This window comes from Schistocerca nitens, chromosome 1 (assembly GCF_023898315.1).
Source record: "Schistocerca nitens isolate TAMUIC-IGC-003100 chromosome 1, iqSchNite1.1, whole genome shotgun sequence".
Lineage (NCBI taxonomy): Eukaryota > Metazoa > Arthropoda > Insecta > Orthoptera > Acrididae > Schistocerca > Schistocerca nitens.
The window spans coordinates 1,038,809,019-1,038,828,085 of record NC_064614.1 but is presented as its reverse complement, the minus strand read 5'-3'; the positions used below and the strand labels follow the sequence as shown (position 1 = coordinate 1,038,828,085).

The 19,067-nt window shown below is 40.5% G+C and overlaps 1 protein-coding gene across 2 annotated transcripts in view; it reads left to right on the top strand.

Annotated features, from left to right (window-relative positions):
- The window catches only part of LOC126196938 (ATP-dependent DNA helicase Q4), a 139,816-nt gene that overhangs the window by 54,616 nt on the left and 66,133 nt on the right, over positions 1 to 19,067 (top strand). For both annotated transcript variants that reach the window (XM_049934600.1, XM_049934601.1), the window contains 2 exons: positions 1,661 to 1,890; positions 2,114 to 2,383. In XM_049934600.1, coding sequence (XP_049790557.1) covers positions 1,661 to 1,890; positions 2,114 to 2,383 — 500 coding nt within the window. The remainder of the gene's footprint in view (positions 1 to 1,660; positions 1,891 to 2,113; positions 2,384 to 19,067) is intronic.

The window sequence follows — 19,067 nt, the reverse complement described above, 5'->3', positions numbered from 1 at the left end:
AATACAGGCAATCATTGTTGGCTCACCAAATGTGGAAACAGGACTGGCCCAGTGCAAGGCTCGTAATCAGAAAGGACCCAGGAGCAGGTAAAAGCAGTATCACTTTCTGACATAATGAAGAAGAGCCATATAATGACAGCACTCGCAGAAATGTTGAAACGTGGACAGCAGTGAGTCGCTGATTACCCGTAGCTCCCACACCTGGGCATACCTGAATGCCCTTAGCTGTCAGGCCTTCCTGCCTATGTCTGTAGCTGTCTGTACATTCTAATTGCTGGGCATACATGTTTGCCCGTAGCTGCAGAATGGTTAAGAAAGAGGAGGAAACACAAATAATGTCATTGTTGTACAAAGCTTGAGTTTATGTGGAATTATGGAATAGTTATGCACCATGTTTTCCATTTATTTTGAACTGCTAAACATGATGCAAAATGTGTACAGTAAGAGAAAAAGAGTATTATGAACATGTGGAATGAGAACAGTTGTATATTTTTCCTGTAACATTTTAACGAGTATTGTCAGTTTTGTTTTACAATTTTTTTTAACGTGCTTTAACTTTACTAGGTCAATATATAAGGCAAGTACTTACAAATTAGAGAAAAAGGAATAATATTAATTATTCAGAACCAAATAAAATAATGTAAAGGAAGTTACGCTGAATTATCTTTACCTGAAGTCAAAACTGTGGTATCTGTTATTTGTCATTGATTCACATATTGTCTTCTTCTAAAAGAAGCAAGTAATATCTTTTTCTTTCAGTTGTGTTTGATAGTCTTTTCGTCATAATGTAACGCCGCGCAGAGTGGCCACGCAGTTAGCAGCACCATGTCACTGATTGCGCGGCCTCTCCCGCTGGAAGTTAGAGTCCTCCCTTGTGTGTGTGTGTGTGTGTGTGTGTGTGTGTGGTGGTGGTCTTCTTTGCCTAAGTTAGTTTAAGTAGTATGTAAGTCAAGAGACTGATGACTTCAGCAGTTTGGTCCTTAGGAATTCACACATGTTCATAATGTACCAAATATATGTAGTATATCAATGAAAATAATCAATTTTTTAAACTATAATGTAATTGGATAGATAAAAAATCCACTCAACAAGCCGCGGCAGGTCAACACACATGTAAAAGGTATAACAGTTTGCAAGCTTTCGGAATTGGTGGCACCTTTTTCTGACAAAAGTTTTGAAAGAAACGAAGAGGGGTGAAGGAAAAGAACTAGCGAGGTTTACAAAAAGGGGTAGAGTCTGAAAAAGTTGCCCAGAACCTCAAATCAGAGGTGACTTACTGGATGGGATGAGAAGGAAAGACTGATTGTTAGGGACTGCCAACAATCAGTTTTCCCTCCTCATCTCATCTGGTAAGTCTCCCTTAGCAGGGGGTTCTGCGTGACTTCCCTGAATTCTACCCCTTTTCCTAATGCTTACCAGCCCTTTTTCTACAACCCTCTTCCTTCCCCTTCACCCCTTCTGCCAGAAGAAGGTGCCACTGGCTCTGAAAGCCTACAAACTTTAATTCTTTTTATATTTGTGTTCTACTGCTGCCACTTTGTGTGAGAATTTTTTTTATCTGTCCACTTAAAAATGTATAGTATGTTGTGCTATGATTAGAAATTTAAACTGTGTGAAATCATTACAGCTGCTTTAAACTGCAAATTTTTACTGTTGTCAGATACGCCAGAGGAAGTTTATGAAGCCCTAAAACTTTTTGGACATGACAGTTTTCGTCATGGTCAAGAGGAGGCAATAATGAGGATACTTTCTGGGAAATCAACATTACTAATGTTGGCAACAGGTTCAGGAAAAAGCTTGTGCTATCAGTTACCAGCTTATATGTTTGCTCAGCGTAGCAAGTGCATAACATTAGTTATCTCTCCACTAGTTTCATTAATGGAAGATCAGGTGTGTTCTGGAAATTAATTATTTTTGTTAGTGATGATTGTTTACAATGTAAAAATAATGACACTACTTCACATTAATTTGACATCATAATGTGGAAGAAATTACAATCAATAATTTTGATGAAAATTTTTTCCTAATATACCATTATTTTATTTTATAAATATGTTCTCAGACATCATGTCAGCTGGAATGAAATTATAGTTTTCACTCACTCTTCTTACAGGTGATGAGAATATCTTCCTGTTTACAAGCAGCGTGTCTACATACCAATCAGACAGAAAAACAAAGGGAAAAGGTCACTGATATGGTGAAGTCAGGAAAACTGCAAATATTGTTAGTCTCTCCTGAAGCAGTGGCATCATGTGTAAAATCAAAAGGTTTTGGTGGCCTTCTGAAACTTCTACCTCCAATAGCATTTGCATGTATTGATGAAGCTCATTGTGTGTCTCAGTGGTCACACAATTTCAGACCATCTTATCTTTCAATTTGTAAGGTAAGAAGTATAAGATTTCTTCACCTGTAGATGATAATCAGTCATTGTAATCTGCCTGTTGTTCATTCAGCTGTTGTGTTCCAGCATACAGTTACTCCATTGACTTAAAGTAATGAAATTTGAAAATAAATATGGTAATGGAAAGTCCTTGATGCTTTATAAATAGCGGAAAAGGTAAAAAGTTGAGGTGCTGATTGGATGATAGCCTCGTAAACAATACTGAAAATGTTTCTCCGTTTTCCAGCAAGTGTGTAGTACTCCCTGAAAAAGAATTGGAGCTTTCTGCTAGAGTCAGCTGGAAGACATTGTCTTAAAGCTCAACATTTTCAGTCTTACTCATGTCTGTCTACCTCAACTACATGCTAAGTTGTTACCTTTAAGGGGCCCTCACATGCTCAACATTTATTGCACAATGCTAAGAGCGGTGTCTGACACTTTGTTCAATGTATTGGAGGAGACTGCAGAACTGTAGAAATATTGTCACTCACTCACTGTATTGCATAGCATATTGTACTGTGTAAAGATGATATGATGTTGAGACTTCATGATTTATGTGTGAGTAAACAAGTGATACAATGACGCTGTGGTTATGAATACATCAGGAAAGACTGATAGAAGGAATTGTCTGGTGAAGTACATTCAGGGGAGCAGTTTCATTTCACATTTAATACTTCTTCACTAACTAGCTGTAGTAACATCTGGTGAAAATTTCACAACCTGTACACGTTGTTTTTATGTAATGTAGAAATGTGGCAAAAGAATAGTGAAACCTGGACTCCCAGTACCAGGTAACCTCAAAACACTAGCTGAGCAATGTTTCGATTTTGGCGAGAGATCAGTTACATATCTACTTTTGTGACCAACATAGACATGCATTTTTAAAATCCCCCCCCCCCCCCCCCCCCCGTCCCCCAATGAGCCATGGACCTTGCCGCTGATGGGGAGGCTCACATGCCTCAACTATACAGATAGCTGTACCATAGCTACAACAACGATGGAAGGGTATCTGTTGAGATGCCAGACAAACATGTGGTTCCTGAAGAGGGACAGCAGCCTCTTCAGTAGGTGCAGGAGAGACAGTCTGGATGATTGACTGATCTGGCGTTGTAACATCAACCCAAACAGCCTTGCTGTGCTGGTACTGCGAATGGCTGAAAGCAAGGGGAAACTACAGCTGTAATTTTTCCTGAGAGCATGCAGCTTTACTGTATGGTTAAATGATGATGACATCCTCTTGGGTAAAATATTCCGGAGGTAAAATAGTCCCCCATTCAGATCTCCGGGCGGGGACTACTCAGGAGGACGTCTTTATCAGGAGAAACAAAACACATTCTATGGATCGGAGCGTGGAATGTCATATCCCTTAATTGATCAGGTAGGTTAGAAAATTTAAAAAGGGAAATGGATAGGTTAAAGTTAGATATAGTGGGAATTAGTTAAGTTCAGTGGCAGGAGGAACAAGACTTCTGGTCAGTTGAAAACAGGGTTATAAATACAAAATCAAATAGGGGTTATGCAGGGTAGGTTTAATAATGAATAAAAAAATAAAAACAGCATAGTGAACGCATTACTGTAGCCAAGCTAGACTCGAAGCCCACACGTACCACAGGAGTACAAGTTTATATGCCAGCTAGCTTCACAGATGATGAAGAAGTTGAAGAAATGTATGATGAGATGAAAGAAATTATTCAGATAGTGGAAGAAGATGAAAATATAATAGTCTTGGGGGACTGGAATTCGACGGTAGGAAAAGGAAGAGAAGGAAAAGTAGTAGGTGAATATGGACTGGGGGTAAGAAATGAAAGAGGAGGCCGCCTGGTAGAATTTTGCACAGAGCATAACTTATAATCATAGCTACAAGTTTGTTTAACACTTTTAGTGCCAAATACGATCTGATCGTTATCCAGATTTTCGGCGAAAAATGCCAGTAACAATCTGATCATTCATTTTTTAAGCGCTTGAAGGCAAAGTTGTTAGTATTCCCTAGCCAAGACGCAGAAGGAAGGTCGAAGGCACAGCATATCGATCTTCTTTTCGATTGTCAGTGCGATATTTCGAGTAAAATAAACTCCTCTGGTGTTGTTTATTTACCGAGTATTTTGCGGCAGCATGGCGTCGTCAAGTAAGAAGTTGCGGTTCGAAATGAGTGATTTAGACAATAATATGATAAGTAGTGGAAGTGAAGATGAATTTGCAGGATTTGCAGAAAGTGAATCGGATTATGAGATGTCCGGTGGAGAAGAGGACTCGTCGTTTTCTTCTTCAAGTGACGATTATGCATCAGCAAATGACGACGACGACCAAACACAACTGAATTGCAGTGCAAATACTTTTGTTGAAATAATGGATGAGGCATCAGATAATCCGCCCCCTCCATGCTTTGTGTATGCAGAAGTACCAGGCCCTAAACATATACCAGCAAACGCCACACCAGTTGATTTTTTCAATTTGTTCTTCATGCAGCAGCTTCTTACAATTATGGTGACTGAGTGTAACAGATATGCTCGCCAGGTGATTCAGTCAACGCATTTATCACCAAATTTGAGAATCAAACAGTGGCAACCAACAACTGTAACAGAAATGAAGGCTTTTATAGCAGTGATTTTGAATATGGGACTGATAAAAAAACTGACAATTTTTAGTTATTGGTCAACTGATGCAAACCTGTTGACACCGTGGTTTTCGCAAATGTTTTCATGCAACAGGTTTCAATTGTTGCTGCGGTTCTTACATTTTGTAGACAATTCGAAACTTCACCCTCCTGGTCACCCATTATATGATCCAACAGCCAAATTTCAAGTGTTGGTGGATATTGCCAACAATGTTTTCCGTCACTACTACCCTCCACACCAGCAACTTAGTGTAGATGAAAGTCTTGTTGGGACAAAGGCGCACTCACAGCTAATCCAGTACCTTCCCAATAAACATCATCACAGATGGGGAGTCAAATTTTGGATGCTGTGTGATTCAGTAGTAAATTACCATCTAGGGTTTTATGCATACCGTGGTGCAAAAAGTGATGATGACAAAAACGAAATAAAAGAGAATGGCCTGGGATGTGTAGTCGTCATGAAACTACTAGCTCTTGGGAGCTACATGCAAAAAGGTGTTTTGTGATAACTTTTTTACATCTATTCCTCTGGCAAAAAAGCTGTATTCAGTCGGCACTTATCTAACGGGAACAACTAGAAGAAACAGAAAATTCTTGCCACGTGGTCTTCTGTTGAATTATGCTGTAGGTCAGCTAAAGTTTTTCAAGAAATCTTTTATACTTCTCTGTGGCTTCAGACAGAAGAAATCGCAGAGAAATCCAGTCCTCCTTGTGAGTACATCATCCTCTGCTACATCATCAGAAAAGACAATTCGCAATAGACATTCAGTCAAGAAACCAGATGTAATTTTTGAATGTAATAAGTATATGGGTGGCATTGACTCATCTGATATGATAGCATACTGCTATTTAGATGAGAGGAGGACTGTGAAGATGTGGAAGAAGGTAGTGTTCAGCATAATTGCCAGGATGTTGCTGAATGCATATGTTTTGTACAAGGAAAGCCTAAACCCCAGCGACAAACCACTAACACGGCTGAAGTTTAACAGCATAGTCATATGCAAACTTTCTCAACAGTGGTTTCAGGCGAGGACTGCAACCACAAGTGCAACAGATATAAATGTACCTGCTCCAACAGTATATGGTGTAGAGACTCTTCCGGGGAGTGTTTGTTCTACGAAGGATAAGAAGCGGCGTTCACGAACAGTATGTGTTTGTTGCAAGAAAGGACTGCATCCTTCATGTGTTGGTCAGCATGTATGCAAATAGTTGTCATTACTGCAACCTCACATTTGTCAGTGATTTATGACTGAAGAACTGAGAACTCGTTCAGAGCAAAACAATTTTTTTTGTAATGTTATGTTATTTTTGATTTTTTTCTTGGTGAAATAAAAAAATTTTGTATTCCTTTATGATGATTTTGTTAAGGAAACTACAGAGATTCCATAAATACCTGAAATTTTTGAGTATATCATCATCTCAGAGTAAACTGAAATCGAAGTTTTAATTTTTTTTGATAAACCCCATCATGAAAATAATTTTTTTCTCTGAAAATATGTTCTTTGACAATGTGTATTGCACATATTACTGTATCCAGCAGCATTCCCTAAAAATTAAAAAAAAATTACATTCCTTTATGCATTAGTTTAGATTTTATTGCAAGTATGGCAGAGGTCTGCATTTTACTGTAAAATCGCATGGCAGTTTTAACATGATCTTTTGAGAAAACGTCTGGCACTAAAAGGGTTACGAATCATAAAAGAAGGTTATATATGTGGAAGAGGCTTGGAGACACTGGAAGGTTTCAGATAGATTACATAATGGTAAGACAGAGATTTAGGAACCAGGTTTTAAATTGTACGACATTTCCAGGTGCAGATGTGGACTCTGATCCCAATTTATTGGGTATGAGCTGTAGATTAAAACTGAAGAAACTGCAAAAAGATGGGAATTTAATGAAATGGGACCTGGATAAACTGAAAGAACCAGAGGTTGTAGAGAGTTTCAGAGAGAGTATTAGGGAGCAGCTGACAAATATGGGGGAAAGAAATACAGTAGAAGAAGAATAGGTAGCTTTTAGAGATGAAATAGTGAAGGCAGCAGAGGATCAAGTAGGTAAAAAGATGAGGGCTAGTAATATTCCTTGGATAACAAAGGAGAGATTGAATTTAATTGATGAAAGGAGAAAATATAAAAATACAGTAAATGGGCAAAAAGGACTAAAAAGTCTCAAAACTGAGATGGACAGGAAGTGCAAAATGGCTAAGCGGGGATGGCTAGAGGACAAATGTAAGGATGTAGAAGCATGTATCAGTTGGGGTAAGATAGATACTGCATACAGGAAAATTAGAGACCTTTGGAGAAAAGAGAACCACCTGTATGAATATCAAGAGTTCAGATGGGAAACCAGTCCTAAGCAAAGAAGGCAAAGCGGAAAGGTGTAAGGAGTATATGTAGGGTCTATACAAGAGTGATGTACTTGAGGTCAATATTATGGAAATGAAAGAGGACATAGATGAAGATGAAATGGGGGTATATGATAATGTGCGAAGAGTTTGACAGAGCACTGAAAGACCTAAGTCGAAACAAGGCCCTGAGAGTAGCCAACATTCCATAAAACTACTGAAAGCCTTGGGAGAGCCAGTCATGACAAAACTCTTCCATCTGGTGGGTAAGATGTATGAGACAGGTGAAATCCTTCAGACTTCAAGAAGAACATAATAATGCCAATCCCAAAGAAAGCAGGTGTTGACATGTGTGAAAATTCCCGAACAATCGTACATCACAGCTGCAAAATACCACGAATTCTTTACAAACGAATGGAAAAACTGGTAGAAGCCGACCTCAGGGAGATCAGTTTAGATTCCTTAGAAATGTAGGAACACGCGAAGCAACACTGGCCCTATGGCTTACCTTCGAAGATAGGTGAAGGAAAGGCAAATCTATGTTTGTTGACTGGAATACTCTCTTTCTAATACAGGGAGCAAAAGGCTACTTACAATTTGTACAGAAATCAGATGGCAGTTATGAGAGTCAAGGGGCATGAAAGGGAAGCAGTGGTTGAGAAGGGAGTGAGAGAGGGTTGTAGCTTATCCCCGATGTTATTAAGTCTGTGTCTTGAGCAAGCAGTAAAGGAAACAAAAGAAAAATTTGGAGTATGAATTAAAATCCAGGGAGAAGAAATAAAAACTTTGATGTTTGCCGTTGACACTGTAATTGTGGAAGAGCAGTTGAAAGGAATGGACAGTGTCTTGAAAGAAGAATATACGATGAACATGAACAAAAGCTAAATGAGGATAAAGGAATATAGTCAAATTAAACCAGGTTATGATGTAGGAGTTAGATTAGGAAATGAGACACTTAAAGTAGTTGATGAATTTTGCTATTTGGGGAGCAAAATAACTGATGATGATTAAAGTAGAGAGGATGTAAAATGTTTTCTGGCCATGGCAAGTAAACTGTTTCTGAAGACTGAAGGAGAGAAAATTTTTAACATCAAGTATAGATTTAAGTGTCAGGAAGTCCTTTTTGGAAAGTATTTGTGTGGAGTGTAGCCATGTTTGGAAGTGAAACATGGACGATAAATAGATTAGACAAGGAGAGAATAGAAGCTTTCGGAATGTGGTGTTACAGAAGAATGCTGAAGATTTTTTGGGTAGATCACGTAGTTAACCACACACACACACACACACACACACACACACACACACACACACACACACACACAATATGTGATAAAAGTATCCGGCAGCTGGCTGACGACGACTTACAAGTTCGTGGCGTCCTCCTTCGGTCATACTGAAATTCAATATGCAGTTGGCACACCCTTATCCTGACCCCTTCCACTTTCACGGGCATACGTTCAGTTGGGTGCTGGAAGGTTTCTTGGGGAATGGCAGTCTATTTTTCAGAGTGCTGCACTGAGAAGTGGTATCGATGTCGGTCGGTGAGGCCCGGCACAAAGTCAGCATTCCAAAATATCCCAGAGGTGTTCTGTAGGTTTTAGCTCAGGACTCTGTGCAGGCCAGTCCATTACAGGGTTGTTATTGTTGTGTTATCACTCCGTCATAGGCCATGCATTATGAACAGGTGCTCGATCATGTTGAAAGATGCAGTCTCCATCCCCGAATTGCTCCTCAACAGTGGGAAGCAAGAAGGTGCTTGAAACATCAGTATAGCCCTGTGCTGTGTTAGTGTCACGCAAAACAACATGGGGTGCAAGCCCCCTCCATGAAAAACACGCCCACACCATAATACCACCACCTTCGAATTTTACTGTTGGCACTACACATGCTGGCAGATGACATTCATCAGGCATTATCCATACCTACAAAATGTTGTAATTCACTGGAACATTCTATATTTGTACAAATAGGAGTACACTTGGGCTGAGGCAGGCATGTACTTTGTACGGATTTGCTCACTAAGTATGCCGTCACTGTGAAGTGTTAGTTCTTGGGGACAAGTTTACTTTCATAACAGGTACTTGGTTCCATGTGACATAGTTTATTGGAGACACTGGATAGCTCGGACATCAGTGTTGCTGTAGCTCCATTAATGCAGTGCAAAAGCCATTCCAGTTGTATCCAGGATCCCTAACACAAACAGTACACCGAGCGAGGTGGCGCAGTGGTTAGCACACTGGACTCGCATTCGGGAGGACGACGGTTCAATCCCGTCTCCAGCCATCCTGATTTAGGTTTTCCGTGATTTTCCTAAATCGTTTCAGGCAAATGCCGGGATGGTTCCTTTGAAAGGGCACGGCCGATTTCCTTCCCCATCCTTCCCTAACCCGAGCTTGCGCTCCGTCTCTAATGACCTCGTTGTCGACGGGACGTTAAACAACACTAACCTAACCAACAAACAGTACATTCCTCAGATGGTCTGCATTGTCAAGGTACTAAAGGCACTGGTGATTCAGATGCACATCAGCCATCTGGTATTGCTTTTGGGAGACACTGGCCAGGACCCAACTGAATGGACAAAGGAATTTGAAAGTGTGCTGCATACTACAGATGAGATGACATGATGTCTTGCCAACGTGTACTTTTACTGGAATAGTACAGTGATTCATGAATGAGGGAGAGGCCAGGACAGGTCACAAATTTCACTCGAAAATGAAGAACACATTTGATGACAATCAACAGCGGATCCCCAAAGGTGAAGAAGTGAAGAACAGGGTCCAACACCAGGGAGGCAACATGATAATATATATTCTGTTTCGGGGCACTCACATAATAATCCCACATATGATGGAAATTAACAAAATTTCACACACAGTGAAACAAGTGGCAGAGGACGTATACTGAGGACTTTTTGAAATGTGTCACAGGGATTGTCATCACAGCAGAGGACTTAAATATGTGATGCCAGCACATTTAGGCAATGTACCAGAAAAGAGTATATTGAAAGACATTGGACAGACTTACGAATTTCGTACAAATGGCAGTGGTGGAAGACCATCAGGACCTTGCAAAGTCATAGACGAGGTACGAGGGTATATGTCACCTGTTAATGTTGAACCTAGATGGGCAGAAGTAGCAGCATTGAATGTAAAATCCAACCAGGAGGAAGTAGTATTATTGACTCAAGAATTGGTACTGATCTTTTCAAGGCAGACAAATGTGAGGGAATAATCAGAAACCATAGACTACTGCCACAACTGTTGGACAACATACACAATTCTTAATGACACAGATACAGTCCACTCCCTTGTCGATTTGATCACCACACAGATATGTGGATCTACAGATGAAAACAAGTCTGTATGTTTGTATTATGAATGCTCTTGCCATGCCATATAGTGCTTTCAAAAAATGAACAGTGTTCAATGTCTATATGCTGTAAGACATCAAACAATGTGGCAGTTTTGTGAATACCAGGTGACTTCAGCCAGTCTATAGGATGAAGCCAGTGGTCATATCATCATTGACATTGTTCTCGAATACAACACAGTCATTCCCCATTGCTGTCCAGAGGTTCCATCTGCTTGCCCAGCCACTGAAATCAGAAAACTAAGAAGTGCAATCATCTATGGAGGTGATGCCACACTGGATGAAAATCCTCCATGGATGAGAGTTACCGAGGTGTAAGGGACTTGTATTGATGTCACCATTGACAAGCAGACTACCCAGATACTGGTTGATTCTATTGTGTCAGACACACATTGACACCAGCTGAAGATTACATTTGAGATTCAAAGGCTCTTGTGCTGAAGGTTGCAAATGGAAAGTACATCCAGGAGCAGGAACTAACATTCTGAGAGTAACTACCAGTGATACACCAACGCTCTTCGAATATGTTGTCTCACCGGAATGCAGTCATAATGTTATACCAAGCAGTCATAGACTCGTAGATCAAAGCTCCAGTTTAATGAAGCTACTCTGGCAAGTTCTTGTGCAACAATTGCTCTTGATGATCACGAGCTGTTGAAGATGCGCACACGTTCCACCATCACCAATGAGCCAGTTTCTGGTCTATAGTCTGAACATTCAGTTAAACTATGAAGCTGTATTCAAAAGCAAGAAAGTACTCAGTCTCATAAAGCAAATAAATATGCTAGTGATGACCATAATACATAATTATTACAAGTGGACAAGGAGATACGTCAGTCACCAGTTGCTGTTGACAACTACTACTCATCCATAAGGGTACGTGCATAGGGACAGCCAAACTAGTCCAGGAGGGACTGTCAATGTAGAACCATGCTAAGCTACCGTTACAGATTACATACAAAGGGAATCTACTACCCATCTTCCAATAAACTCTACCATGACTGAGGCATGATGTCGGGGAGTTTTTTTGCATTCAACATCAATTTTTGGACATGTTCAATTTGAAAATTGAGAAAAGGCATTTCAGACAACCCAGTGCAAAAAAACTGTATACACACTGGATGGCAATTACCAGCATCTGCCAAAATCATTGAAAAGAATGTATTCCCATAGGCACAAATTGCTAACACCTTGAACTGTCGGAAGGGAGTGCTATAGATATGCAGACTGGCTACTGCCCGATTTAGGTTGATGAGGGTGACTGGGAAGAGACAGCTTTCATAGCTCCTGATGGCCTCTGTCAAAGCAGTCCTGTTCAGTCTGTGTAATGTAACAGCAACCTTTAAATGCACGATGGACAACTTGCTTGGCATCTCAAATGGACATCACACCTCTTACATCTTGATGACACTGTTTTCTCGAAGACATTTTAGGAGCATGTAAGCTCTTGACTGTGCTAAAATATGCTCACGACTCAGGTCTTACCCAGAAACCAAGAAAGTGCCGTATCATTGACCAAGAATGTTTACAGTGCTCTGACATCAGGTCATCTGGGATTTGCAATGACTGTTGATTGAATCAGAAACGGTTATCATGGAATGGGTCTTTACCAGTCTGTTAGACATTCTGTAAGCCACTGTAGGACAGTCCAGTGACAGAAGCTAGTGCCTCAGTTACTCCCAGACATCCGGTACTAATTTGTCCTGCTCTTGCTCAGTTTCATCTGATTAGAAATGACGTCTTGCCTAATGCAAAACTTCCTGGCTGATAAAACTGTGCCAGAATGGGATTCGAACCTGCGACCTTTACCTTTTGTGGGCAAGTGCTCTACTGGCTGAGCTATCCAAGCACAACTCATGACCTGTCCTTCAGCTTTACTTCCGCCAATACCTCATCTCCTACCTTCCGGGCTTCATAGAAGTTCCTCTACAAAGCTCGCAGGACTAGCAGTCCGGGAAGAAAGGATATTGTGGAGACGTGGTTCATGATTAAAGCATTAATAGCATGCCTCCGAGGAAAATCAAACTGATTTATGTGAAGTGGAAAAGTTGTAAAGCAGTGTGACATGAAATGAACACTTAAAATCAATAACAGGCAAGATGTGCTGAATACCTTAGTTTTGATGTTGAACTCTGAGGAAGTGTGTGTAAATGAAAAAGATAAAACAAAAGATTCTTAAAATACCTGTACTTAAGAGGTCAAAAAATACAGGGGCTTGCTGCTTAGGGTATTTATTCCGTCTCAAGATCACAATATTGTGATCCTGATTGTGAGTGATTACAGCGTTTAAAATGAGGAGTGATCAAATGATCTAAGAGAGACATTGTCTTTTTGCATTAAAAAAATAACATGTCGCTAGGTTTGTAACCAAGCATTTTAGTCTCTTGCCTGTTAAGAGAATGTTGTTATGGGATGAAATGGAAATAATCTCTGAGTCAGTTGCAATTAGGCATCGAAACAATTTCGGTGGTGACAAGTGAAAATTTGTGTCAGACAGGGACTCGAACCTGGATTTCCTGCTTCTTGCGAATGGTCGCCTCAACCACCTTGGCTATCTGGACATGGTTCCTGTCTGACTCAGATTTTCATATTGTTTCACATTACTGACATGGCACTCCTGTCCATCATACTCATGCTTGGCTGCATTCGTTGGAGTCCCACAGCAGTTCAGGAGAGAGAGAGAGAGAGAGAGAGAGAGAGTGCATGTGTGCGTGTGCAGTCACATTGAAGAGACATTGTGGCCGTCAGTGAGGTGTCACCATTCATGGTCCTGCAGCCTCACATTTTTGTCATGAAATGAAATGGAATAACCTATAACTCTGCTGCAATTAGGCACTGAAGTAATTTCAGTGACGAAAAGTTTCGAGTGAAAATTTGTGGCGGATCAGGACTCGAACTCATCACCATTGAAACAACTTTGATGCCTTATACCAGTCGAGTCTGAGATTATTTCGTTTCATTTCACTTAATTTGATTTCTTTTCATCATGTATATGTATGGCTGCAGGATCATGAATGGGGTATCTTCTTTTGAACACATTGAAAACAACAGACACCACACATGTGTAAATGTATATACAGCTTGATGGCCATAATATCTCTTCAGTGTGCAACAAGCTGGGGATTTGGGTGGGAGAAGTGGGAAATGTGAGTTCAAGTTCTGGTCTGGCTTAAATTTTGAGTTCACATTGAAATCATTTCGAATCAGTGATTATTTCATTTTGTCATGTATATTTACAGCTGCGGGATCGTGAATGGTGTCCACATTACTGATTTTGCAAGTGGGTCCCTTTTGTCCTTCGTGGATCTGAGACGCTCATTGATCCTCTTGGTCAGTTTGTAAATAATCTTTACATTATATTTCCTCAAAATATGGCCAATTCTGTCCATCACCCTGCGGATGTTTGGCAGAAAGGCTCTACCTGAAATTTCTTCTTCCAACATACCACTTCGCTGAGTGTTAGATTTAATGACACTTCTCATATGTAACTGGTAGAGTACATGCTACTTCTCAGAATGATTCAAAGCGTTGTATCTAGCATCCAAGATGATGCAGCTAACATATTTGTCTTGTATGTTACGAGCATATTAATTGTTTCTCTTTCCTGGCTCTCGTGATGACTTGATAGTTTGTGCAAGTATCAGTCCGTGTGAGTTTTTGATACACATTGTGTACTAGGTTATCGTCATTCCTCATAACCATCAGTGAGCTGTTCCTCAACATTGCTCCACATGATGAAGGTGCCATTGATGTACCTTTACTATACTTTTAGAGACCAGGGCCTGTCTTTTGAAATGCTGCATGAAGAAATTGGCCTCCACTGGACTAAGTAGACTGCTCATAGCAACACCTTCCAGCTGTTCGCTTAAATTGCCTTTCCATATGAAGTCACTCATGGTAAGATGCGCATGAAAGAGGTTGGTAATGTCATGTGGGAAAATGGAATGCATATGCCAGATAATAATTTAATGGCACTTTTGTAAACAAAGAAACATCATCATAGCTGACCAGGATGTCTTTTGGTACAAGTTTTAGTTTCTTCAGCTTCTCAGTGAAACATAGCCAAGCTCTTCCATATCTTCCAGTCTTCCCCACATGTGGGTGAAGCAGAGATGCCAAGCATGTCACTGAGCCGGGAACACCAATCAGTCTTAGTGGTACATCATCATTATGGATTTTCAGTAATCCATACAGCCAAGGAGTTGTGTGTTCTGCAGGTTCTTCTGTAGGTCTGCTGAAAGAGATGATGTCTTGATTAACGAATTTGTATTTTGTGTGATCTGCTCCATCAGATCTGTGTTTACATTTACATCTGCAGCTATATACTCTGCAAATCACAGCTCGGTGCTTGGTGGAATGTACACTGTACCACTACTAATCATTTTCTTTCCTGTTCCACTTGCAAATGGAGTGAGGGTAAAACAGCTGTCTATATGCCTCTCTTACACCATATCTTCATGGCCCTTACGTGAAATGTATGTATGTATGTATGTATGTATCATTCTGCTTCAAATGCCAATTCCCTGAATTTTCTCAATAGTGTTCCTTGAAAAGAACACCGTGTTCCCTGTGAGGGTTCCCATTTTGACTTCCTGAAGTATCTCTGTAATACTTTTGTGTTGTTCAAACCTGCCAGTAACAAATTTAGCAGTCAACCTCTGAATTGCTTTGATGGCTTCCTTTAATCTGATCTGGTGCAGATCCCAAACACACGAGCAGTACTCAAGAATAGGTCATACTAGTGTCCCATATGTGGTCTCCTTTACAGATGAGCCACACTTTCCTAAAATTCTTCCAATAAACCGAAGTTGACTATTCGCCTTCCCTACTACAATCCTTACTTGCCCATTTCATTTCGTATTGCTTTGCAGCTTTACGCCAAGGTATTTGATCAGCGTGATTTTGTCAAGCACTACACTACTAATACTATATTTGAACATTACTGGTTTCTTTTTCCCACTCATCCCATTAAGTTACATTTTTTTGCATTTAGGTTTAGCTCCCATTCATCACACCAACTAGAAAATTTGTGTAAAGTCATCTTGCATCCACCTACAGTCTCTCAACAACTTCTTGAACACCATAGCATCACAGCAAAGAGCTGCAGATTGCTGCTCACCCATTCTGCCAAATCATTTATGGATATAGAAAGGACTGTGATCCTAACACACTTCCTGTGGCTCTCCTGACAATACCCTTGTATCTGATGAACACTCGCTGTTGAGGACAACATACTGGGTTCTTCAAGCTGCTCACATATTTAGGAATATATTCCATTCGCTCATACTATCATTAACAGTCTGCAGTGAGGCGTGGTGTCAAATGCTTCTCAGAAATCTAGGCATATGGAATCTGCCTTTTGCCCTTCATCTGTAGTTTACCGGATAGCATAAGAGAAAAGGGCAAGCTGAGGTTCACACAAACGGGGCTATGTGAAACATTGCTGATTTGTGGACATAAGTTTTTCCATGTCAAAGAAATTTATTATAGTTGAACTCAGAATATGTTCAAGAATTCTGCAGCAAATCTTATGTTTAAGATATTGGTCTGTAATTTTAGACTTCTGTTCTTTTACCCTTCTTATATAAAGGAGTCATCTATGCTTTTTTCCAGTTGCTTGGGATTTTCCACTGGGCAAGAGGTTGCGATTAACGCTAACTAAGTAAGGAGCCAGAGTGGTAAAATATTCTTTGTCAGACCAAGTTTGGATTCCATCTGGACTGGCAGCTTATTCATTTACTATGCTTTCAGTTGTTTCTCTATGCCAGGGGTGTGTGACATTATGTTTGTATGATTCTCCTCCACGAACAGTTCCTTAAACGCAAAATCTGAAACTTTGTTTTTCTTCTGCTATCTTCTGTTGCCACACTAGACTGGTGAACAAGTGACTGGCTAGAAGCCTTAGCCCACTTATAATGATTTTATGTAGAACCATAATTTTCTCGGGTTCTCGGCAAGATCTGCTAAGGTATGACTGTCATATTTGTATGCTTTGCGCATCGATGTTTTTACAGGTGCACAAATTGCTCTTAACTTTAGTCTATCATCATTTGTGCTTTCTCATTTGAACTGAGAGTGCAACAGTCTTGCTTCCTCAACGTTTTGCACTCTCTTTGTTAAAGCACAGTGGGTCTTTTCTGTCCTTAATTCACTTACTCAGCACATACTTCTCCATCGCACAGTTTGTAATCCATTTTGACTTAGGCCGAAATTCCTGACTGGAACTAAATAATGTCCGTTCATTCTCCAAGAGGGATACTAACAATTGCTTATGTGCTCTGTCTAGCAGAAATATTCACCTACCCTTCTTGATTGATTTATTAACTTCAGTAACAATCGTCACTGTGCTGACATCATGAGCTCAAATCCCTGTATCTGTACGATGCCATTGATATGGCAAGGCCTGTTTGTATCTGCGAGGTCTAAAATATTTCTATTGCACATGGGCTCTCGATCTAGTTGCGTGAGACAGTTTTCGGATAACATACACTGAAGAGCCAAAGAAGTTGATACACCAACCTAATATGTAGGACCCCTGCGAGCATGCAGAAGTGCGACAACACAACACGGCATGGATTTAACTAATGTCTGAAGTAGTACTGGAGGGAATTGACACCATGAGTTCTGCAGGGCTGTCCATAAATCCGTAACAGTGCAAGGGGATGGAGATCTCTTCTGAACAGCATGTTCAAGGCATCCCAGATATGCTCAATAATGTTCATGTCTGGTGAGTTTGGCGGCCAGCGGAAGTGTTTAAACTCAGAAGAGTGTTCCTGGAGTCACTTTGTAGCAATTCTGGACATATGGGGTGTCACATTGTCCTGCTGGAATTGCCCAAGTCAGTCAGAATGCACAATGAACATGAATGAATGCAGGTGATCAGACAGAGTGCTTACGTACATGCCACCTGTCAGAGTCATATCTATATGTATCAGGGATCCCATATCACTCCAATTGCACGCACCCCACGCCGTTACAGAGCTTCCACCAGCTTGAACAGTCCCCTGCTGACATGCAGGGTCCCTGGAGTCATGAAGTTGTCTTCATACCCCTACACATCCATCTGCGTGATAAAATTTGAAACGAGACTCATCTGACCAGCCAACATGTTTCCACCCATCAACAGTCCAATGTCAGTGTTGACAAGCCTAGGTGAGGTGTAAATCTTTTTGCCATGCAGCCATCAAGGGTACACAATTAGGCCTTCAGCTCCAAAAGCCCATATTGATGATGTTTCATTGAATGCTTTGCACACTGACACTTGTTGATGGCCCAGCATTGGAATCTGCAGCAACTTGTGTAAAGGTTGCACTTCTGCCATGTTGAATGATTTTCTTCATTTGTCGTTGGTCCCATTCTTGCAGGATCTTTTGCCGACCTCAGCAATGTCAGAGATTTGATGTTTCATTGGATTCCTGATATTCACAGTACATTCGTGAAATGGTCGTATAGGAAAATCCCCACTTCATCGCTACCTCAGACATGCTATGTTCCATCACTTGGCGCTGGATATTAATACCACGTTCAGACTCACTTAAATCTTGATAACCTACCATTGTAGCAGCAGTAACAGGTCTAACAATTGCGCAAGACACTTGTTGTATTATCTAGGCGTTTACAACCGCAGTGCCTTATTCTGCCTGTTTACATATCTCTGTATTTGAGTACACATGCCTAATCCAGTTCATTGGCACTTCAGTGTACTTAAAAATACTTTGCAAGACTGTCTGTACCTCCTGCAGTGAATCTCTAGATGTCTGAGTCATACTCAGTAGGCTAAAGTCGCTTCCAACTAGTCTTGGGTGATCTGGTATTTTTTCACTTGTGACCATAGACCATCTTTGAATGACTCCTAATAATGTCACAGTGGAATTGGGTGGCTGGTAAAAACATCCAACAATAACTTGATTTTACGTAGACCTGTTATACATGATGTCACTGGCGTACTAAGTTCTACCTCAACACAAACAATATTTTTGTTAACTGTCATGAAGACTCCCCCTCCAATGGCATCTAATCCGTCTTTTCGATACACATTCCATGAATAGCTAAATATCTCAGAGCTTTCTACTTCAGGACAAGTCTTAATCTGTGTATTATCGCGAGCAACATCTTCCTTTGTTTGGCTCATTAGTTTCATATGCCTTTAGATAATAAGGCCTTAACAATTTGTCAGACAGTGCGTGTCCCACTTCAAACTTTCTATGAGATTTGAAACGCTCTCGCGAAGTACCAGTCACGAATCTTGTCGCTCTTCTTTGGACCTTCTCAATCTCTTGAACCAACCCAACTGGTAAGGGTCCCATACAGACGAACAATACTCTAAGACTGAATGAACTAAATTATTGCAAGCAATTTC